This window comes from Aureobasidium melanogenum, assembly GCF_000721775.1.
Source record: "Aureobasidium melanogenum CBS 110374 unplaced genomic scaffold scaffold_5, whole genome shotgun sequence".
In the NCBI taxonomy this organism is placed as follows: domain Eukaryota; kingdom Fungi; phylum Ascomycota; class Dothideomycetes; order Dothideales; family Saccotheciaceae; genus Aureobasidium; species Aureobasidium melanogenum.
Genome location: NW_024470057.1, coordinates 929,254 through 951,598, shown reverse-complemented (window position 1 = coordinate 951,598; position 22,345 = coordinate 929,254). Strand labels below are relative to the sequence as shown.

Below are 22,345 nucleotides of genomic sequence, written 5' to 3'. Positions count from 1 at the left end.
GCGGCCTAAGTTAGCAGCGGCACAGTGGCGAAAGAAAGCAAAAGCAACGGCGCCCGAGCTCAGCGCAACAATTCTCCTGCGTACCCCGCGAGACGTTCTAGTTCTAATGCTTCCAAATGGCAAAAAGGGACTAGGAAGGCAGCAGCAGCAACAGTCATTCGCACGAGCCGGTGACCTGATGCAGCGGCCGGTGGGCGGCGGCCGACGTCTCGTTTGCGGGCGCGGTCAGGGTCAGGGTCAGGGTCACTACGGTGACGACAGGCCATCTATGACTCGATTGTGCAATGATGTGGGGAAGGTCGAAGCTCAAAGCACCTTGATATCCTGCGCCTTCTGCCAATCTGCTTGATCAAAGAACTAAAACATTCAGCTAGCTGTGACTCGTCTGTCTCGGTACACACACTGCGGACAGCATGGCCACACGGAACGACCGCTACAACAAGCTCTCGCCCCAGGAGCGCCGCGCTGGAGAATCGGTATGCGCCTCGCCACCTTATGCTTTGTTCCACCAAAACAGCTCTAATCTGTGATGGACACAGGCTCTTAGCGACTTTGCCGACTATGTCCAAAAGCAGCAAGCCAAGCGCCGTCATCCCCAGGATCAGGACTCTGCCTATGGCACTCAGTCGGTCGTCACGACTGAAGAACATGCCGAGCTCGATATTCTGGACTCTCTCAACCTCAGTGATGAGCCCGCCACCCTCCCACTAAAACACCTTTTTCTTGACAAGTCTGACGATGCTGACGAGAGCCTGAGCCTCTTGACGGGCTTTGTCAACGGCCGACTCGAAGAAGGTCATGGAGAAGCCATGTTCGACCTTGGTCTGGAAGACAATGGAGATTCCATGAACTTTGACAAGAATGATTGGGACTTTGCTCTGGCTAGACTACACACTGTCACCGAATCATTAGGCGCCGACTACCAAATACTCATGACTAAAAATGTTGGCGGCGACAACGATGTTGATGTCAGTCCTAAAGAGAAGGCATGCAGCGGAAAGTTGATGATCAGGCGGCGGCCCAACTCAGTCGACAATGTCATCGAGACTCGAATAGCCGTCGTCGGCAACGTAGATGCTGGGAAAAGCACAATGTTGGGTGTTCTTGTCAAGGGAGGTCTCGATGATGGTCGTGGAAAGGCCCGTGTCAACCTGTTCCGTCACAAGCACGAGATTGAGAGTGGAAGGACGAGCTCGGTGGGCATGGAGATCATGGGATTTGACAGCAAGGGCGAGGTCGTCATGGCCTCCACTGCTGGTCGCAAACTCTCGTGGGAAGAGATTGGTAGCAGATCGGTAGGTACTGGTCTTGCTTATGACCGAAGCAGCTATTAACACCCTCCCAGGCGAAGGTCATCGGCTTCACCGATCTTGCTGGCCACGAACGTTACTTGCGCACCACAGTCTTCGGCATGCTCAGCAGTGAGCCCAACTACTGCTTACTCATGGTTGCTGCCAACAATGGCCTTATTGGCATGAGCAAGGAGCATTTGGGTATCGCTCTCGCCCTTAACGTACCAGTCATGGTGTGCATAACCAAGATCGACATCTGCCCGCCGCACATTCTACAGCAGACCATCACTCAGCTGACCAAGATCTTGAAGTCGCCTGGTGCAAGAAAAATACCCATATTCATCAAGAACAAGGAGGAATGCATAAACACCGCCACCCAGTTCATCAGTCAGCGCATCTGCCCTGTCTTCCAAGTCTCAAACGTCACCGGCGACTCGCTCGATCTTGTTCGCACCTTCCTCAACATCATTCCCCACCACGGCCACTACGATGCCGAAGCTCCCTTCGAATTCCACATCAACGACACCTTCTCGGTGCCATTCGTTGGCACAGTAGTTTCTGGTGTCGTCAAGTCTGGTGTTGTACACGCCGGCGATACTGTATTAGTTGGTCCTGACGGGCTCGGCAACTTCACGACGACTAGCATCAGGAGCATCGAAAGGAAACGGATAGGTGTTCCTGCCTGCAGCGCTGGTCAAAGTGCCAGTTTTGCCCTGAAGAAGGTTCGCAGAAAGGACGTACGCAAAGGCATGGTGTGTCTGCTCAAGAACGACGAGCAGCCACCTAAGGTCCACCGCGAGTTTATTGCCGAAGTTCTCATTCTCAGCCATGCAACAACCATAAAGACAAAATACCAGGCTATGCTGCATGTAGGCCCTATATCCCAAACGTGTGCTATAATCGACATCGATAGAGCATATATCAGAACTGGCGACCGCGCCACCGTAGCATTCCGGTTTGTTCAGCGTCCAGAGTTCCTCGCTGTGGGCGATCGTATACTGTTCAGAGAAGGCAGAACGAAAGGACTCGGTATCGTCAAGGCTGTCGGCTACGATCCAACTAAACCGCTCAACCCTGATGCTGGCAAACAGAAGGCGGCTACCACCACCGAGCCTGCAGTTGCCCCCGCACCTACCCCTGCGACTGCATAAGAGTAGACTCGGCCCTTTTTTTTTTTGGTTATTGGGAATTATTGAACTTCGGGGCTAGTTGTTACCGATCATTTGCAAGGCGTAGAGGTGCACTGTTCGTTCTTGTCGTCATCTGGTGGCATTATTCTAGACAAACTGTGCATACAAACCCAACAACTATTCTTTCCTTATCATGTTAAGTCCTTCGTTGCTTAGTCGACTATGGATACGATACATATGCAAGATTGTTGAACAGGCTTCATCGAATCTGTATGCTCTCAAATGACTAACGATACTGCCGGGCCAAAATCAGACGGTCGACATGGAAGCAATATGATGAACAGATGTCATTCTATAAAAAGTGAAGAAGTAAGTGAAGATAAAAGGCAAGCAAAAGCAGACGAGACAATATGCCCATCAAATCGGATATGCTCACATCACAAGCTAAGCACAATGCACAAAAGAAAAATTCAAATGAGCAGGAAAAAAGATTTATATTACTACAACACCCAAAACTTACCAAAGCTTACCAACACAACAGAAGCAGCTTACCCTGTCGAACTTGTTTACTTTCTGAAACAACGAGGACAATACCAACCAGCAGTCTCAGAGCGGCGAACATCTAGGTATGTCTGCAATTTCCTGAATCATAGCATTGTATTTGTTGCTTTGTTGAATTTTGGTCATGCTGAGTGTGTCGAACCACTTGAATTGTCACGGCTCTATTGCATGTGATAGAATCGAACTATCTACAAGGGTTGTTGGGCTCGAGACCTGGTACGACGTCCGTGAATCAAGCCAGTCGATGAGCTTGGGAAAGTTGCTCAAGCTCAGCACGTCCTGGCTGGATGTTTGACCAGTGACACGGCGCTTCTGATTTGATCCGAGCTCAGTGCGAAAGGTCTGGCATTTCTGCAAGCAATACTCATTGGTGCTATTTCCAGGATCTTGACCAGACTCTATGAGTCTCTAGAGGATCGTCTTCCACTGTGCGAATGTGATCAAGAGTCTCGTACACTGAATGAATAGTTGGAATCGACCAATCTCGAATCCAGCGGTGGATAAGGTATGGTTGGTATTCGTCTTGTTGGTTCTCAGTCATCTTTTGGTTGCTCGTTGGTGCCATCTTGCTTCTGAGGTACCACGGCTTGTGCAGTGCCATTCAAAGCACGCTTCCTATGACTTGACATGGCCTTCTTGTGTCTCTTGCTGTTGACATGGACGGTCCAGTCGCTCTCAGTAACTGATGTCGTGTGGCAGACCTCGCAGTGCTTGCGACTCCAGAGATCCGAGCGAGCGCTGGTATCGGGTTTCGAGGCTGTCAGCATCTCGGCTGCGAGCGGCGACAGACTCGAGGGGTCTGGGAGCGTTTGTTCCTTGAGGAAACTGTCGACCAACTTGAGCCCGGTTTCCGATACATCTTGCTCCCATTTTGGTAGATCAGAACCATCGAGCATAAAGAACGAGTTTTTGGCTCCAGCTGTATCGATGGCATTGTTGAGCTTGATGCGAATCCATCGAACTTGACGCTTTGCGTACTGCCGTGTACCAGCTTTGGTCTTCTCGATCGCTTGTGCAAGTAGCTTGTTTAGTTGTGTTGGGCTTGTGTCGCCTTTTCGTAAAGCAGCTTGGTAGTCCAAAAATTCTTTGTAGCCGATGGCGACCCATATGCCTCTAGTCGTGTCGATTGACTCACCACCAGCAATCCTGTTATCGTAAAAGTCTGACAGAGTAGACACCTCATCCAGGAGACCTTGTGTAACCATCTTGTCAACACGGGCATCAAGACGCTTCGAAAGGATATCTGATTGGGCACCGACCCAAAGTATAAGCGTCCTCATACGAAGAAGAGATTCGTCTTGTGCATCCTCCGATTGCGCCTCGTGGTCAGCAGCTTCGCGGCGTGTCCTTTGTTCTTCATAGATGTCCGAGGCTTTACGACCAGTCTGCAGCCAAATCTCGAGACTCCTTTGTATTTTGCGGCGGTCGTTGGGATGCCATCTGTCAGCCATTACTGGATCGACTTCTCTAAGCTTTGCAAGGAGGACTTCCGTAGGTTCCTCAAGAATGGCTGGCCTCTCTGCATATGAAACCGGTTCCTCGTCTTGAGATTTATTTGCGAGCGCGTCGTGGAAAAGTAAAGACTGTGTGTAGTAGTGTGTACCCCCGACCAGAATGGGCAATCGGCCTCGTGCTCGAATCTCGTTAATTCTGGCAAGCGCGTTCGAGACGAAGTTGCCCACAGTCCAGGTCTCTTCGTTCAAGCCTATACAGCCAAGGAGATGGTGAGGAATTCCACCACGTTCGTCTTCAGGCATTTTATTCGTGATGACTGGCAAGCCCTCATAGAGTTGCATGGCATCGCCATTGATGATTTCACCATTGAATTTACAAGCAATATTCACGGCCAACTATTTGAAGAATATGAGTGATGCGCTCCTTCCTTTTTTTTCTCTTTTTTTCTTTTTTCTTTTTCTCGAAAATCAGAAATGTCTAGACTCACCTCAGACTTTCCTGTGCCCGTAGCACCGACTACCGCGACCAGCGGCGCGCGCCCTAGAACTTTGGCCATGCTAGAGAATCGACAAACGGTTCTGCTCAACATCAAACCGATGTTGACATGTTGATTTGCGCTGTGAATCGAACAAAGATTTGAGGCGCCCTGGAAGTGTCAAAGCACGTGACCGTCATGACCAATCCACCTCACTTTCTTTCCATCTTCTGATTTCCATTTAATGATTCATCATACATTGCGGATACTCAACTCTACGTAAAATCAACATGGCACCTGCTGAACGTCCCGCACCAAAGGTGGATGTCAACAATCTGACATTCGCGTTCCCGGATGGCAGTACTGGCCTTCAGAAGGTCGCTCTGGAACTGCCCGCAAACAGCAGGACTCTGCTGATCGGTGGTATGTGATGCTGCCTACGATATGTATTGCTATCGTGGTCTGACAAAATCTGCAGCCAATGGTGCTGGAAAGACCACTTTACTTAGACTTCTGTCTGGAAAGCGTATGGCGCCGAAAGGAACTGTCAGTATCGCAGGCATTGATCCCTTTGCCGAAGGTCTCGAGGGTGTGACGTATCTTGGCATGGAATGGACCTTGAATTCTATCACCCGAACGGATATCGATGTGCCAACACTGCTGTCTTCTATAGGCGGTGATGCTTACCCTGAGAGAAGGGATGAGTTGGTCAAGATTCTAGATGTGGATCTGAAATGGCGTCTCCACGCCGTTTCTGATGGTGAAAGAAGACGTGTTCAATTGTGCATGGGTTTGATTAGACCATGGACTGTCCTCTTGTTGGACGAAATTACCGTGGATCTGGATCTTCTGTCCCGCTACAACTTCTTGCAGTTTTTGAAGAGAGAGACAGAGTCTCGCCCTTGCACAATTGTCTATGCAACACATATCCTGGACAACCTGGCCGACTGGCCTACTCATCTGGTCCACATGTCTCTAGGCAAAGTGAGACAGTGGGGCGCTATGGAGTCATTCAATGCTCAAAGTGCTGAAGGTGGTCGCACGGGTAACAGTCTTTTGGGAGAGCTTGTGTTGGAATGGCTGCGTGAGGATCTGGCAGAGCGTGGTCCACGCAACGGACAGCAGTCAGAGAGCAAGACATACGACACACACGAAGGAAAGGGTGGATATGGCCAATTGAAGGCACCTCCAAAGGAAGCATAGACTGCACCGCAACCGCGGGCGAGTACAAGATTGACGACAGAGAGGCCAATTCAACATAGAGGCGTGACAGACTATACATGGCATGGAACATACACTAAAGAATTATTTGAAGAGATGAAAGTGCTTTTAATTGTCAATGCGCTGTTGAAGCAATGATGAATAATAACGATCCGATTCTAGTTCATTGACCCTTCAACTCCTCGCTCGAAAACAATCCGATCTGCTAAACGCTGTGCTCGACAACCTTTTATCCAAAACGCCAGCTCCGCTTGCTTAATCAAAGCTTGACCATAAACTCGTTGCAATTGGGTATAATGTGCAGAATAAAAAGAGAGAAGAAAGAAAACGGCCCGCCATACGACCATGGCAATAAGCGAGAAGTGCTCATGAAAGGTGGAGCTGATCCACGTCCTCGTTGAGTTCAGATCCGTCGTAATTATCGATCTCAACGCGGTAACCAGGAGGGCTGGCGGGAATGTCCTCATAAAGAGGAGGCTGCTCGTCCTCCCAGGCGATGCCCATACCGCTACGCTCAGTGACGTTGATGTTGAACTGGGTGCGAAGAACTCTAGCAGCGCCAGTGGGAGTTGCTTGGTTGGGCTTCTTGTTGGGTGCCCATTCCTCGGCAATAACCAGCTCTAAGACCAGGACGTGGCTGATCTTGAGCCCTGAAGGGCTGTCGACATCGCATTGAGGCTTCAAGCCGCTATCGATGGAAGCAGTGAACTCGCCTTCAAGCTGACCGTCGGAGAAATCAGTCTTCCAGCCAGACTTGAGGTCGTCACTGCCGATGTCTCTGGTGTGCTCGTGCTGAATGCCTCTTCCCTCACCGCCGACCTTGCCCATGTGCTTTTGGCATGCTGGTGAGACAAACTTTTCTTGTTCCTCGATACGCCATGTCAACTTTCTGAGACGCCATCTTATTTGTGTGTCTTCTTTCTTGGTGGTAATGCCAGACATGCGGGCGTAGACGGGGAAATCACCAATGGGGTGAATGACCGAAGGTAGAGTGACGTTGAGTGTGAGGTTGGTAGGGGGGAAGATTCTGACAGAGTTCTTGTCGTTTCCGGGGCGAATGGCGCGGTTGATAACAACTGGACGAGTGTACTCTGCGACTTCGCCAGTGACGGTCTCGGCACGAGCAACAAGCTTGTAGTCGATGCTGGCAATGTGTCCATGAGCTGTGGTGGGGAGATGGCCAGGCATCAGGTAGCTGAAAGGGTAGTCGTGGGTGCCGTGAGCCAATTCGACATTGTCGCCCAGGAAGCTCCACTCCTTGAGGTCTTGGGACTTGGACGAGCACTCCTTGCAGTGGTCTACTACAGGACGCTTGGTGGTGGTAGTGGCTCTGAATGCGAGGGTGAATGACTTGATGGCAGCGGGAGCTGGACCATTGACAATGAGTTGCATGCGGCCAGAGAAGAGAGAACCCGAGGAATGCTGGGGGCTGTCGAGGAACAAGACCGGAGGAGACTCAACGACCATATCGAGCTTAATGTTTCTTACAGCTTGACGGCCCAGACTCGACTCGCGTTTGGCATCCTTGTCCTTCTTGTCGTGGGAGTGGCTCTTGCCAAAGTGGGGGCGTCTGAGGTGTTCCATGCTGTCGTTGCGCGAACCGTCCGATCGTACTGAAGATGCGCTGCGCTTCTTTTCGGGGACAGGTCTGAGAAGAGGAGATGGAAAGTCGAATCCCAGAATACGACCGGGCATGGTTGAGTGACCAGGTAGCTGGCTATCAAGGTCTTTTTTTCGGTAAGAACGAAGCCCTAATCCGGGGTACCTGCTGATCGACGCTTATATATCTCGCTGTGGAAGTCGTACCGTGGACAAAGGATGTCTGGGTGTTGCGCAGGTGAAGAATTGATCGAGGGAAACAAAGAGCAGAGACTCGTGTGGCCATCAGGACTTTTAGCACTTATTATGGAAACCGTAAATAGTCGGGGTCGAAAAACTCTGTCATCATGACTACTGAATTTCTGTGACTAAAGTTTGGTCGCGCGTGCGCTAAAATGACTTGGACCTCATGATCAGAAGCCACCAGCTTTCACCATCTCGTTTGGGCCCCTTCGGCTCCCCTTTCTCGAATCGGCTGACATTTGGACAAGACCGTCTTTGCTTCTCCAAATAACGCCCCCTATTGCTTTCTCCAGAACGAAGCACACCGCTGTGACTGCCAATGTACCCTTCAAGGTCTGTGAAACATGTGCGCACTCAGCTGCTTTCAACGGCCTTCGATGGAATCGATGGGCCCTTCGATAGGAAGGTGCCCTCTTGGCTGCCGTTGACACGTTTGGCCAAGACGTGATCAGACCGATCTGGACAGGAAGATTTAAGGTCTCTAGCTCAGGAGCAACCGTCAATCACACGTTTCGCATCATTATTCCCTTGGGGATCATTGCCGGTTTCCAGGCATTGTTGCACTCAAGACACTTTAACGAATTTCACGCATCTCCGGCGACATCGCTCTGGCTGGCTCGCACGAGAGGAACATTCGCATTGTACAGTACAGCACTTCGTACACTACCATTGAACTCTTGACAAGTTGACCTGACCAAGCCACACCCCACGTTCATGCGCTCCTCGTCGGACGCGGAGCCGCGCGCTTGCATTGCATGTGCATCGCGACATGACTCAGAGCTCTGCCGAACTCGCAATCCACTTCGGCCTACCGTAGTGGGCAATATCAATGTCGCAATATCAACACATCACACAAGGATTTAACTTGTGGTATGAATGAGCTGACGCATGCCATATCATTGCATGATGCGATCCCTGAGATTCATGCAGCTGGATACGAAACGCAGAACCCTGTTCTTCGTAGGTCGCCTAATTGACGCGAGTCGAATCATACATTTCTCGCACGTTCCTCGTTGACAAGAAGGAACACACGTGGAAACAAATTTTTTTTCCAAACCAAGATACAATTTCTTAAGATCACCGATCCGATGAGAACTTCTTCAGGGTCAAAAGAGTCCGTTAACGCCCTAGAAAGGGATTTTTTTCACCGCTCATTTCCACGCCTCTGCTTTGCTTTAGAGCCGACTCGCTTCTGAATTGCAGGACGTGCTTGCAAACTCTGGCGTGATTTGCGCAGACATTTTACACGATCTAGAAGCTGAGAAACGAAGGATCAGGAGAGTGTGGAGCTTTTCTGCCGAACAATTCAAGCATTGAGAAGTTTGAAGATCCCGACGATGTCGCCATGAGACTATTACATAAAAGTTGGCCAAGCTGCCTATAAACAAGCTGAGCCAAGCAACCACCACGGTGGATTGGGGACAACCGAACATTGTACTGGAGTCAACAGAATAAGACAAGCACGCCATGAAGCAGTTGGGGTAATACGATACACTCATGTCACGATGTCGCAGTTTCTGCTGGGTTGCAGTAGTATTCTTGTATCCGTATTAGGAACGTCAATGCGACCGAGAGACGCTTGTGAATTCCAAAGAGGCTCAAGACGGCCACCGGCGGCTTCCACGTGTTCTGGAAGGCGAATGCCATTCAAGGAAGGTCACAACATCAAAGATGAAAAATGCTGTCAATTGACCGAAATCCAAGCTGCAGCTGCGGTAAGGCGCCTTGATGTGATAATAGGGCGCAACAAAATCAGGGCCTTGTCTGCAGTCGCCACAGCCACAGGGCGTCGCCGCTACACGTGCTATGGTCCAAACCAATTTATGGATGCTGCAACAAACTCACCACAATGTCGGACAAACACGTGGGAGAGCATTGCATGCAATTGCGCTGCTGGTACAGCCTTCGAGGGTACAGTACGATGTTCAAGGAGTATGACAGTGCAGACAAACAACACGTGTGTCTATCCTCCTTGTCTTGTTCGCGGACTCTATATACTTGGATTAGTTGTTCCCATGCTACTCGGACATGACCTCCGCCACGATCCGCCCGAATCAACATGCTACGTGCTCTCAAGACAGGTCAGTTCTTCGCGAGTCATGACGAATCGACAGGTCATCTTTGAATGCTTGCGGTATTGGTGCATGTTTGCAGTGCACACATCAGCAGTTCGAGAGAATGTGATGATATACCAGGGTCAACGAATAGGAGTATCTCCCTATATCATATACATTATGCATACGCTCGAAAGCCGTGCAGAGCGTACTATCATTAACATTGCCTGCACTTTCCAGACTGACATTCATTCTGGACTGATATTGACTGGGTCATCTTGGTTACATTCAGATCAGGGTCACTGCTCTGACAGGATTGCTGTGGTCGTCAGCAGTGAGTGGTAACACCGTGATGACCTTGGAGAAGATTTAGTCAAGTATTACGACATTGTTAAGACGTTTCAAGGTTAGCATATGCCGTCTGCTTTCTCTATGATATTACAATCTCAAGCTCGCTAAAAACACATCGAAAGTTATGGAGTTGAGTAGAAGACACACACCAAACACCTGAGGCTCAGCCGGTGCTACTCTAGATCGACAATCACTCTTGACATGCTGCAAAACCATCCTCTTGCCAATTCTCCGGCCTGAAATGCAGAAACATGAAACGGTGAGCTGGAGACAAAAGAAGACACAAAACGTACAGCAGCAGGGATTCCCACGTGGTCACCCACCGTAGTACTAATCTGCCGTTCAACTGCTTATGTATGGCAGAGCGGACGGGATGCCCAGTTTTCAGCTGACTGTGGCCGTACGTGCTTGTTTCGCGATTTTCTACCACCATATTCACTTTGGCAAACCATTCACCAGCACTCGCAAATTGAATCTCATAATGCTGCTTGATCTTTCGACATGATGCCATCCCAACCTCAGCACCTCTAGCATAGGTCGTGAACCGTCGAGTGCTATGGAATAGTACCATCGCTTCCTCAGTCGAGCCTCCTACGTCGAAAGAGCATCAAGTCGAGTCAAGCTCATGAGTCTGTTCCGGCACAGGCAGTTCCTTGCGTATCGTATACTGCGGCATTTCTTGAACTTGGTGGTCGTATGGCAGCTCTGCAGCGTATGCACCACGCTCACTTATGGGTTCTTCTTTGTGTTGCATATTAGGAGAAGTGTCCGAAGCTCCTTGAGAAACGGGTTGGAAGGATTGTTGTCTCCGTCGTATTACAAGACAGATGATGGCAGCGATCAGGACCACACCAGCGACGACGCCGACGACGATGCCTGCTATTGCTCCGCCAGATATACCAGTCTTGTGCTGCGTGTTGGAGCTGTTTGGCACCGTCGTTGGAGATGTGGCATTGGAAGTGGATGGTTTGGAGTCGTTGAACGGCGTCCAATGCTTGGACCAAGACTGTGCGAACAAAGTCTGGTCATTAGAGATGTCGAGTGTTGTAGCGCCATTACTCATATTCTGAGGTTGGTAGCCGAGTCCTCGGTTGGAAGCTCCAGGACCTGGTGCCTGCGCGAGCCACATAGTGTTTGTTTGAGTGTTGTAGCCAAGGAAGGCGCCTTGGAGGAAAGCGCGGCCGAGACGCCACTGGTCCCCACGTGGCATATTGAAGGGAATGCATGGGAAATACTGCACAGCGGATGATACCACAGGAGATGTGAGTGTGAGATTCAGAAGTTTGAATGGGACCTTGATGGTAACGTTGGCGTCGTCACCAGGGGCCGGAGTAAAGTGAAAACCTAGGTAAGCTGGAGAGTTGATGATTGTCTCATAAGATGGATCAGATGTGTTCCAGAGGTAATACTGGGTAGCTTGATCAAAATAGATGGGAAGTTTTTCTGCAAGAGCTGAGCAGGTTTGAGCAGGGAGATGCAAGCCTGGAGGCATAGGATCCACCTTGACTATCAAGGAGTCTGGCTGCCCAAGAATGTTCATAAGGAGACCTGAAGCGTTGCCAAAGGAAAAAGGACTCGAGCCTGTTTCGACGTTGATTGATATGTCCAGCAGCATTGCGGAATAACCAGCGTAGCTCGTATATGGCCCAATAGCTCTTCCCTTGTCGTAGCCACCAAGAATGAGTGATCCACCATAGTCCAACGCCGCGGAGCCGATTTGCAAGCCATATGAATAGGATGGTATGATGGATTGGTTGTACAGTGCGCCAGCGACAATCCAGGGGTCTGGGCCGTCCTTGTTGTAGTTCACAGCTTGAGCGGCTTGATCGTTACCACTGTTCAGTGCAAAGAAACCAAGTTCCGGAGCTGCAGTCTTTTGGTTCGGGTAGTCGACGGAGAAAGCATCAATTGTAGCAAGGTCAACATTGTAGACCGTCTGTTGCTTCTCTGCAGAGCCGATGGTGACCGCTGCAGGATATACAGTCCCTGTAATGTTTATAGCAGAGGGGGCATCCCAGATGTTTGGAGGCGATGAACTTGGAACGGACGTGTCTGGGTCCCATTCCCCTCCAGTACCACATTGTGGGCCATAGGGTCGGCAAGCTGAGCTTGAAGGTATGTACGAAGCGTAATAACTGCCAATCAGAAGGTCTACCGAGACTTGTTCGGCGGCAATGTTACTGCTGTTCTGGTTGCCACCCACTTTGACAGTGATTGCATTCCACGGCCCATCTGGCCCATAAATTGTCGAACTCCAGTTGACTGCAAGATATTGTTGCGCTGTAGTGGTTCGGATCGCACACAGTAGCGTCGATACCGAGGCTACCACTTGCCATGGACGAGAAACTTGGAACATTGCGACTTGCTTCGTGACTGGAAGAAGACGAAAAAGAGGAACCGGGAGTGCCTAGAGCAGTGGAGGCATCGAGCTTACATGATCACTGCATACTGCCTTACACCAGATCCTTTGGCAACTTGAAAATAGAGCAAGGCTGAACTTTGACTGTACTGTGCCATGCGTGAGTGGCTCCTTTACATCGCATTCGGCGACCACTTCGGCGACTACTATATCTTGCGTCACACTCAATTTCGCGAACTCCTCTCATAGGATCCTTGTAATCCATACCGTGTGTGCGTTACAGTATGAGCGATAAGCCCACAAGAGGCTTGTAATAAAGCTTGTCTGCTTGTCAGCGAATCTGAGATGAGTCTCGGGGCGTTGATTGGTCAAATACTGAACAACTTGTTGTATGAGATTGCACTAGAGCATCCTGCAGGAGTTGCTCTCAATACTCAGCCTCGTGCGGCGTGGGTGCAACGCCAACGATTCGATGGATACCGCAGATTCATGCATTCCATGTGTTCCTGGCGGCTAAGCAGCTTGCAGACCTCGATCTCGGTTACTGGCTACCTCGTCGCCAGCTTTCATGATGTATCGTCCGAATGACACAGCAGTCACATTTCTGGCACAGTAAATAGGCTCCAAGAATTGAATGGTGAACGAAATAGATGCTGGCTGCAGGTGCAAATCCGCGGTGAAATGATTCGGACCGGGCTCTATTCTTGCGTTCGTAAGTTGCGATAATACTTCGTGACACCTAGCTTTGATCTCGACATTCTATGATGTTATTTCTATGATTGTTAGCTAGACAAATATACAACCATGATTTATTACCTTCGTCACACCAATGATCGATCTATGGCCGTGATTGTATTCAGGAAGACAATGGTGTGGGAAAACCTTTTTCTTGATTTCATCCATAGCAGTAACGTGAACAACAAACGCCATGGCGCCCGCCATATGCTAGTAAAGGTACATACGACATCCAAGAGGAGGTCTAGGTATAGGTATACAGTTGAAATGGTCTCATGGCCATGACCACGTCAAAATGGAAGAGGCCGGAAGAGTTGGAAGAGAGAAGCGTGAAATCAAAGGAGCCCTCTATTGGCGAGCGGGACCAAGGCTAGCGGCGGATTTGCCAGTCAAACGCTCATACTCGGCATCATCGATCTCTTGGACGTCCTCGCCAATCTCCTCGATCTGGCGGGGGCGAGCCGCGCGCATTGCTGTGTATTTTTGGCTAGTGTTGCGCTGGATCAATTCCTCAACAGAAATGGCAGGCTCTTGATCGATAGGGGGAGCGGTGTGGCGGGCCAAACCAGCGTAATCGTGCTGGACGGCAGCGGGCCACTCAGCAGCGAATTCAGCATCCAGAGGGTTGGTCCATCGGATAACTACTCCTTCGGTGGTGTATAGAGGTCCCTGCAGACCAGAGTTGCGTCCTTTTGACTTGGGACCGAGCTCAGGAGGAGGTTGGGAGAAGATCCTTGGAGGCTCAATAACCAGGGAGATGGAGTCGGGAGCGCTACCGCGAGCGTCTTGAGCCTCAGCTTGCACCATAGCCTTTTCCTTTGCTGATTCGATTGCGCGGGTTGCGGCCTGCATCTTCTCGTATCTAAGACGCATGCCCTTGAGGGCAACCAAGCTCTCACCGATCTGCTTACGCGATGGAGCATTAGGACCACCCTCTTGTTGCATTTGCTTCATCTTGTTGATGGTAGCCTCCTGATCCTTGATGGATTGCTCGAGCAAGGGCACACCACCATCCTCAGCCTCCTTTGCCAAAGCCAGCAGCTCTTCGCGAATGCGATTTTGGTTGTCCTCGTGCTTCTGTGCCATCTTCACACCCAGCTCTTCTTGGTGGCGCAATACCCAAGCAATGTCGGCGATCGAGTTGGCCTTTTGATCCATGATGAGGTGTCCGCGCATATTCTTTTCGGGCATCTTGCGAGCATCGGGGTTGGGGTGTTCCCAGTTGTGTTCGTGCAGCATTCGGAGTTCGCGCAGTTTACGGAAGGCGGCCAGACCTTGTGAGGGCGAGGGGAAGGTGGCAGTGAGCAGAGGACGCCACATATCCTTGCGCAAGGCGGAGGGGAGGGACTTCTTTCCAGCAAAAGTAAGCTGCTTGAGGACTTGGTTGTTCTGGGCGGCATTGTCAGAGGATGGTCTTGGTTCAGCAGATGTAGCAGTTGAAACGCACGTTCATGGAGCGCTCGAGCGAGTAAACGACCTGGTTGGTCCATATTTGGTGGTAGACAAACAGATGGCGACCATGGTCGGCTAGCCGTTGGGCCAGTCGGTCGGCTTTGGACGACATTGTGTGATATGCGATGAGACGAGGCCTTGGTAATAAATTCGAGTCGGTATGGAATTGAAGATGCGAAATCGACCCCCGGTCTTGGCGCCGCTTTCTCCGCTTCCCGCAGCAACAGCAGCAGCTGCTGCACCTGGTCATCATCATCACATGTCGAGACAACAGCACGGCGGAATGCCTTCCAATTGCACATATTTCTTTCAATGAGAGCACATAGCTACTATTGCTTCGTTCCGGTTCTACACAATGCCAGATGCCGACGCCAATGCTCGGCGCGGACGACCCTGGCTCATTCCCAGTGTATGCCTAATCCCCCGCACCTTGGACCAACACGCTCCTTCCCTGCTTCTACTTGACTAAGTAAACACAGAACAGGAAGCTGCGCCATCTGCAAGCCATTACCCTACGCAACCTCGCCCTGTCTCATGAAACTGCTCGTCCTCGCCGAGGCACAATTGACGACGATGGCCTTCCAGCCACCAAGAAGTCGCCAGCTAAGATGCTTGCCCTACGCGACGCCCATTCCAACATGATCCACTCAAAGTCTTCTGATGACCTCCGTCCAATCCACGAATCTGTCTCGTCACTGTCGTCTAGCCCGAATAAACAGCGCACCCCGCCTCGTCCTTCATTTGCCAAATTGCGCAGAAGAAGTACTCTAGAATGGGCTGCCTCGACCTCGCAACAACGTCAGAGACGCCTTGAAGATGTCTCTGCCCAAAGAATGGCCGACTTGTTCTACTCTATACACATTCCCAATCAACAAGGTCGGTCAGTGCTGCCATCCATATCCTATAAATACTCCAATTAACCCAAACAAGATCCCATCTATGTCAGCGAGGTGGCTGAGAAATCCATGAACCCTAACTTCAGGAACATTCAGCTTGACTCGACTGATCCTCAACTTCTGAGAGTGGACGAGCTGATTCTCAAATTCTGGGCTAAGAGCGAAGCCATGCCACAATACTGCTTGTTGGTAGACATGACATTGAGCATGCGTTCATTGCAATTCATTGGCAAGACTGTGGGTCTCTCCTACAACCTTCCGCTTTGCTTCCAATGTTGATCTTTGCCATCTAGCTGTCGAGCTTCCATCACCCATTTCCACCGAATTGTGTCATCTTCCACCTGACAGACGGCTTCTATACTGCATTCACCGATGCGAAAGTCGATGAGCCTCTGAATCCTTTCCAGGACGGTCCTGCAAAGATCACCAATTCCCGCACATTATCTACTTCATCCTTCGATGCTCTTTTACGCCTCTCCAAGCTCGACGACAGTGTTCAGGATGCTTTGGCTCTTCGAAAACAGCTTGCTTCCGAGTTGGAACAGACGTTGCAGGACAACAAGGCCTCACTAGACAACAAGACGCAGCTCGCCGAGACGACGGATTTTCTCAAAACCATCGACTTTGCCACTGCAACTGTAAAAAAGCAGTTGAAAGCACTCGAGCAGAAACGTGACCAGAAGCGCAAAGCTCTTCAGGACCGCAGGGATCTGCTGGCGCGTGACTCTGCGTTGCGGAAAGAGGTACTGTCGCAAGTCGAAACTGGCAAAGGCACCATCTCGGAGTTGACCGCTCAACACACCGGCGTGAAAAAGTCCATCACCCAACAACGCCGCCGTATAGCACATGATCTATCAAAGATCTACCCCATAGCGCCTGTGCCGAATCAGAGTTTAGCTTTCACCATCCGTGGCATGCACCTACCCAACTCCGAAGCATTGGACGCAGCGACTCCCGAGTCTCTAGCCGCGGCTCTGGGTCATGTCAGCCATGTTATCCAACTTCTCTCACTCTACCTAGGAGCCATTCTGCCATACCCTTGCCGACCACGCAGCAGCACATCCACAATCCTGGACCCTATTTCCATCCTCAATACCGCAAGTGCAACCTCCAAAGCCGTCTCTGACGAAACCGCTGCCCGAACATTTCCACTTTTCTTGAAAGGCGCTGTACGCTTCCGCTTCGAATATGGTGTATTCTTACTGAACAAGGACATCGAGATATTGTTGTCAACGCATCTTGGGGTCAGAGTGTTGGATATTAGACAGACGTTGCCGAATCTGCTGTACGTGTTTTACTGTGCCACAGCGGGTGACGAGGAATTACCTTCAAGAAGAGCAGGAGGCGTACGAGGGTTGATGAGGATGAAGGCACATGGACGAAATTCTGCAGAAGAAGAGAGATGGTGAACATGTAGCACAACTCTCCAATGCTTGGCCATTCCTGGAGGGGCTGACAAGTCGGACTGCGTTTGTCCACCATAGCAAGTGGTCCGGCTTTAAGCACCAGGCAAAGTATCCTTTGTGGTCTAGTCTGTTCAACCTCTGATTTGGCTCGGCATCTTGGATAGGCATAGCATGCGTGTGCAACGTAGCAGCATCATCATCTTTCTCGATGCTTGGTCCTTCCTCATATCAAACAATTCTGATACGCTCGCAACTTCACCGTGTCTTTCTTGTCAAATTCTGAAACAGCCGGCTCACCGACTAGAGCAGATATGGCGTCAAATATGGTTCGTATTAAAGCAGGGATGCGAAGCAAGGGTAGGAACTAGGTAGGCTTCATTAACGCTAGGTCGGCCATAACCTATATGCGAGTCATCAATTTCATTCTAGTCAAGAGCCAGTATTCGTCTGTTCAACCTCCTCCACAGATCATGGCAAGTATCACAAACCCAAAAACGCCATATAAATGCTCAAACCCAAGCCAAACTGCAATGCAGCTCTATCCGCAGCCTTCATATATCTCGTCATGCATTCATTCAGGTCCAGAAAAGCAGACCATCCATCATCTATCATGCTCCAGAAGCAGCTCCATAATCCTGAGTCTCTGTGCGAGAAAGCAGAGCGTCCCGCTCGTTCATATCGTCCGACCTGCCAACAGGCTCGCCAAAACTAGGTACCCAGCCGCGCATCCAGCCACTGACTCTACGCCAGCGCCAGTCCTCACGGCCAGATTCTTCTAGCACGACCACCTTCGAGTCTTCACTCTCGCCGTACATGAGGAACTGCACACCAACAGCGGCATCCATTATAAGCACACCGGCTGCACCGAGCCAGAATGGTAAAGCACGCATGAGCCAGTCATGACGCACATTGGGTGTGTCTTCGACCCAACCATGCAAGCCGTGAGCAGGTGCATCCGCCCAAAGATTGGGGTTTGTCAGCATGCTAGTACTGTAGAAGAGATTACCAAAGAAAGCGGCGATGAAGAGGTGAGCACTGAGGCCTGCTGTCGATTTCCTGGCCCAGTTCTTGTAAAGTTGTGGCAACCGGCTACCCAGATATAGCAGTGTCGACAACCAGGAAAGAACAGTACCAGCTGCTGCCAGGCTCGAGATCTTGCTAACAGGTTCGTGGTGGTGAGGATGGTGGCTGTTGGGTTTCAGTGGTGATGCTTGGGCAAGAGAGATCAAGCAGGCCAACAACAGCACAGTGCGAGGAGATGGCGATGGAAAAGAAGACGAAGCCTGGACACGGTTGATGGCACGTGGACTCCTGGATGATCCGTACTTCTCGTTGGCGTCTCCGAACACTGGCATACGCCACATGCTTGCCTTTCCGTTACCAGGCGTTTTGATATCCTGAGCCGAGCTCTTTCTCTCCGGACCGTCGATATTCTCGAACGTGTTCTCGCGACTCATCGCTGGCATGCCCTCGATGACCATCTCTTGACTTCGACCAGGATGATCGCTGCCGTCGCTGTCTGGCCACATTTGGCGAATTCTGTATCCGTGTCGTAGGCGCTCGTACCAGATCCACTGAGCGACAAGCAAGAAGTCTACGAGACAGTAATAACCTGCTACTATCATCTGCCATGTTGCCTGTTCTGTGAAGACGGCTCCGAGGAGATTGCTGACATCTCCCGCACACCACTCGACCAGGAAGAAGATGGACAGACCAGACGTGCTCTTGATAGTGTAGTTCTTGTATATTTGTGGCATCTGTGCGAACAGCCATGATACGATGGAAAGCGTGCCCAGCAGAGTCGATATGAAAGCTAGGTTTGTCGGCACACAAGTATGAAACGTACTCGAGAAGCGGTATAGAAAGTCGTTTGTCGGTGTGCAATGCTGTGGCAGCTCAGGCTGGAAGACGAGCGCCTGCCATGACATGATCGGAGGAGGGGGGATCTGACTTCGTTGAGGTGGTTGTGGGAAATTAGGGAGGCGTTCAAGTAGTGAATAGGATAAGAAGTATAACAGATGTAGGAAGGAAGAAGAAAGAGTCACGAGCAGGTGTAAAGATAGGTGATAGATGTGTAGGATGACTCAATGTGAATCCATAACGAAACCACAAGATACGGGCGATAGACGCTCACAAGACAAGTACGTTTGAGAGCGACACGCCAAAATCAATCAAACCTATCCATAGTTCAACGCTACCTGCTGATAATGGTTAAGGACCATCTGGATGCCCAGCAGAAGAGCGTATCACATGGCCAGACTTGCTGCTGTTCGCCGCGATAAGGCGTCTCGAAGCCAGAGATAAGCGTCATTCGCTCTCATCATTCGTGCGCACAATCTCGGCGTGTGTGTAGATATCTGATTAATTTCTTTTCCTCGGCCGCCTTAACCATTTAACAGCTAGATATCTGCTGGCTACTGCTGTTTGTCCGGATTGCACGTAGTTACAGGCAAAGGTTAATGAAACGAGGTGGAGGAGTTTGTCCAGAAATTGACAAACTGCTTGGTCAAACCCTCGTTCTCCGCTGTCCCCGCGCTCTTCTCTCCGCGATGATCTTTGTACATCGGCCTCCCACCATGTGGCCTAGCCCAAAGTTCGACTCAGCAGAGCAAGCCGGAACATCCTGACTAACATAACTACTTGTACTCCGTAGTCGCACACTCCTGTTGTTCTTCGTCAATGTCAGAACGCAAGCTCCATAACAGGCAGGTCTACCGCAGCGGTTATGTCATGCGGAAAAGTTTCCGTGGTAGCAGCGAGTGTGGGTCAAGTGTCGATGCCACCCAAAGCCAGCCGCTGCTGCGAGGACCGTTTCATTCAAGAATTTCCTCACAAATCACAGGAGCATGTCACACGGAAACCTTCTGCATACTATTATCAGACTCTCCCTACACGATTTATCCTGCGCCACGCTCCGGATGATCTCGAACCCAGAGGCGAGCTACGGAACGACTGCAAGGCTGGCGGTCACGAAGCCATGGCCGCCTACGGTAGGTGTTTTGTCCGATCTCCATGATGAACTGCCTTCCGCGGATGATCGCTTGAATGGCATTGTGTTATGTTCATGTACTCATGGGGAGCGTGATGTTTCCACCTCGACTTCCTAGATGCGTTAATATAGAGTGGTTCGCTGATCGCGCGTGCAGTGCAGATTCGAATCAGATTGCCAGGTAGTGTCTCCAATTATATTGCAGCTTTACGAGATCAAGCTTCATCGGCTGCTGTAGCTCAGTGGTAGAGCGTGGGATTGCAGTTTCTGCAGTTATCCTAAGGTCCGTTGTTCGACCCAGCGTAGCAGCTCTTCTTTTGCTTGGTGTTGAGGCCTTTTCTTGCATTCAGCTCGGCCCGCTTTGTGTCTTTTTTGAGAAATCAAGGACTCTATGCCAGAGAAAACTCATCAAACATCCCTACATGCCAATCCTAAACCTGCCGAGTAGTAACTTCACACGAGGTATTCCAATCGATCGAGAGGCCTTGGTGAACGCCTGATGGAGCTCATGTTGTGTCTTACCCTTCGGCCAACCTTCCCCGAATTGCTGACAAGTGTGCAACGAGCTGTCTCTCCATAATAATACACGACGTTGTGGCCGCCGGCGCCCCCCATTCCTGCAGGTAGTGCTGACCGAGGCAGCAGGTAGCACACCTAGTAACGCGATGGCCATGTCTGGTACGGGAGGCGCATGCAGCTGGTCGATTCAAAGGCCGACTTACCGATAGCCGTAGTTGAAGTCTTCACTAGAGCGCACTCTGTAGCGCTTGGAAGCAATTGGCTGGCTCTTCTCTCGGGGACAAACTCGCAGGCATGTCGGTCATACTGTGGAACCAAATGTTGCCTGAGCTCGTATCTCTCGTGCGTGCAGACAAACGGCCATTCACAGGCCTTTTCACTTTATTGGCATGATGCAAGCAATGCCATTATGTGACGCTGTGTAGCTGGCTGGTTGGGAGTCTACTCGACCTCAATTCAATCTATGTTGCCTCACAGTGCAGGAAGCGCCAGCATTTCCAAGCAGCGCAGGGTTCAAAAGTGCCATGCTCTCAACCGCTTGTACAAGTTCATGCGCCAAGGGCTTTGCCGGATGCTGAAATCCGATCACGGTAGGGCGTACGATGTTACGATCCCTATTATGCTCCATGCTGAGAGGACACGTACAACAGTCGTTGGCCGAGCAGTGATTGTGTCCTCTCGCAGCAAGGCTCACCCATGTGGAGCGTTTTCGATATAGCTGCAGAGCAGCAGGTTTATTCATTCTGCATGTCAAAATCCCTGAATAGGAAAGCCGGTTGAATTGTAGAAGGCACTTCCTTGCAGAGCTAGTGGGGTGATGATCTGCCACATCACTGGTCGCACAACGCGAAGTGGGATGCATTGCAGTAGCGAAGTGACTGGCTCCTGCGTTATTTCCTGGGGTCGAGCTCATGCACATTGCTGAGCCAGTTATTTGCCGACGGGTTGCCATCGAATGCACCGAGTATATCAGTATGCTTGCTATTGGCCTTGTAGGAATTGAGCAAATGCATATACTTTGAAGAATACTTGACATTTGAACGGTCATTCTCGCCGTACCAATGTAAGAGTGGATCCTGTGCAGAAGTAAAACTGCCTGAGCCGCTCATGCTTCTAAGCGTATGAACAGTAAGGAGTATATTAGACGGACGCATGTTCGCTAGAGAAGACGCCATCGCACCCCAAGTTCGGATCTTTTCATCATTGCGAGTCTGTCCTGAGAAGAAATGCAGGGACAGCAGAGACCCCAAGTGTAGAGGAAACATTAGTGCAGGTCCCAACCATAACTGCTCATATAGAGCAGTACGTTCCCACTGGAATTGGACAAGCCGTTCGACCCGTGGACAGAGGTATGGCGAGATGCAAGACAACATAACATGAGCCGTGCGAGGGCGTTTTATCCTCGAACCGCGTCGTTCGAATGCTGCACTCGCAGGTGTCATATCTGCTCGGAGGATTCGAGATCAAGCAGGCTTTCAGCCACCTCCACAGAGATCGGATCAACATCATGTTATGAAAATTGGCAAAAGATCTGCAAGTGGCTCCAAGCAAACATGAGCCATTTGCCAGCGAAAATCTGGTGTGGGGATGGCTCATGTTTGCTTGGAC

The 22,345-nt window shown here is 50.6% G+C and overlaps 9 protein-coding genes across 9 annotated transcripts; 4 read left to right on the top strand and 5 right to left on the bottom strand.

The window, feature by feature from the left end:
• Positions 1–413: 413 nt before the first annotated feature.
• On the top strand, positions 414–2,443 carry M437DRAFT_43214 (GTP-binding protein 1; the record flags this gene model as incomplete). The annotated part of the gene is made up of 3 exons (XM_041020706.1): positions 414–476; positions 540–1,295; positions 1,346–2,443. The coding sequence occupies 3 exons, from the start codon at positions 414–416 to the stop codon at positions 2,441–2,443; spliced, it is 1,917 nt and encodes a 638-aa protein (XP_040881917.1).
• A 1,073-nt stretch (positions 2,444–3,516) lies between these two features.
• Positions 3,517–4,994, bottom strand: M437DRAFT_73809 (tRNA isopentenyltransferas-like protein; the record flags this gene model as incomplete). Its single annotated transcript, XM_041026109.1, has 2 exons — positions 3,517–4,833; positions 4,926–4,994. The coding sequence occupies 2 exons, from the start codon at positions 4,992–4,994 to the stop codon at positions 3,517–3,519; spliced, it is 1,386 nt and encodes a 461-aa protein (XP_040881916.1).
• Positions 4,995–5,203: 209 nt separating this feature from the next.
• M437DRAFT_64509 (ABC transporter domain-containing protein) lies at positions 5,204–6,116 on the top strand (the record flags this gene model as incomplete). Its single annotated transcript, XM_041024436.1, has 2 exons — positions 5,204–5,336; positions 5,392–6,116. 2 exons carry the CDS (start codon positions 5,204–5,206, stop codon positions 6,114–6,116), a joined length of 858 nt encoding a protein of 285 aa, XP_040881915.1.
• Positions 6,117–6,500: 384 nt separating this feature from the next.
• Positions 6,501–7,718, bottom strand: M437DRAFT_44377 (uncharacterized protein; the record flags this gene model as incomplete). Its single annotated transcript, XM_041020893.1, has 1 exon — positions 6,501–7,718. The coding sequence occupies one exon, from the start codon at positions 7,716–7,718 to the stop codon at positions 6,501–6,503; it is 1,218 nt and encodes a 405-aa protein (XP_040881914.1).
• Positions 7,719–9,481: 1,763 nt separating this feature from the next.
• Positions 9,482–10,008, top strand: M437DRAFT_64507 (uncharacterized protein; the record flags this gene model as incomplete). Its single annotated transcript, XM_041024435.1, has 2 exons — positions 9,482–9,933; positions 9,984–10,008. 2 exons carry the CDS (start codon positions 9,482–9,484, stop codon positions 10,006–10,008), a joined length of 477 nt encoding a protein of 158 aa, XP_040881913.1.
• Positions 10,009–10,988: 980 nt separating this feature from the next.
• M437DRAFT_43804 (uncharacterized protein) lies at positions 10,989–12,737 on the bottom strand (the record flags this gene model as incomplete). The annotated part of the gene is made up of 1 exon (XM_041020814.1): positions 10,989–12,737. One exon carries the CDS (start codon positions 12,735–12,737, stop codon positions 10,989–10,991), a length of 1,749 nt encoding a protein of 582 aa, XP_040881912.1.
• A 1,086-nt stretch (positions 12,738–13,823) lies between these two features.
• Positions 13,824–15,039, bottom strand: M437DRAFT_73806 (uncharacterized protein; the record flags this gene model as incomplete). Its single annotated transcript, XM_041026108.1, has 2 exons — positions 13,824–14,864; positions 14,923–15,039. 2 exons carry the CDS (start codon positions 15,037–15,039, stop codon positions 13,824–13,826), a joined length of 1,158 nt encoding a protein of 385 aa, XP_040881911.1.
• A 243-nt stretch (positions 15,040–15,282) lies between these two features.
• Positions 15,283–17,232, top strand: M437DRAFT_43538 (uncharacterized protein; the record flags this gene model as incomplete). The annotated part of the gene is made up of 4 exons (XM_041020760.1): positions 15,283–15,336; positions 15,407–15,803; positions 15,858–16,060; positions 16,117–17,232. The coding sequence occupies 4 exons, from the start codon at positions 15,283–15,285 to the stop codon at positions 17,230–17,232; spliced, it is 1,770 nt and encodes a 589-aa protein (XP_040881910.1).
• A 707-nt stretch (positions 17,233–17,939) lies between these two features.
• M437DRAFT_18020 (uncharacterized protein) lies at positions 17,940–19,139 on the bottom strand (the record flags this gene model as incomplete). The annotated part of the gene is made up of 2 exons (XM_041018928.1): positions 17,940–18,568; positions 18,653–19,139. Coding segments are annotated over 2 exons (1,116 nt in total), but the record flags the coding sequence as incomplete, so codon positions are not given.
• Between the last annotated feature and the right edge of the window lie 3,206 nt (positions 19,140–22,345).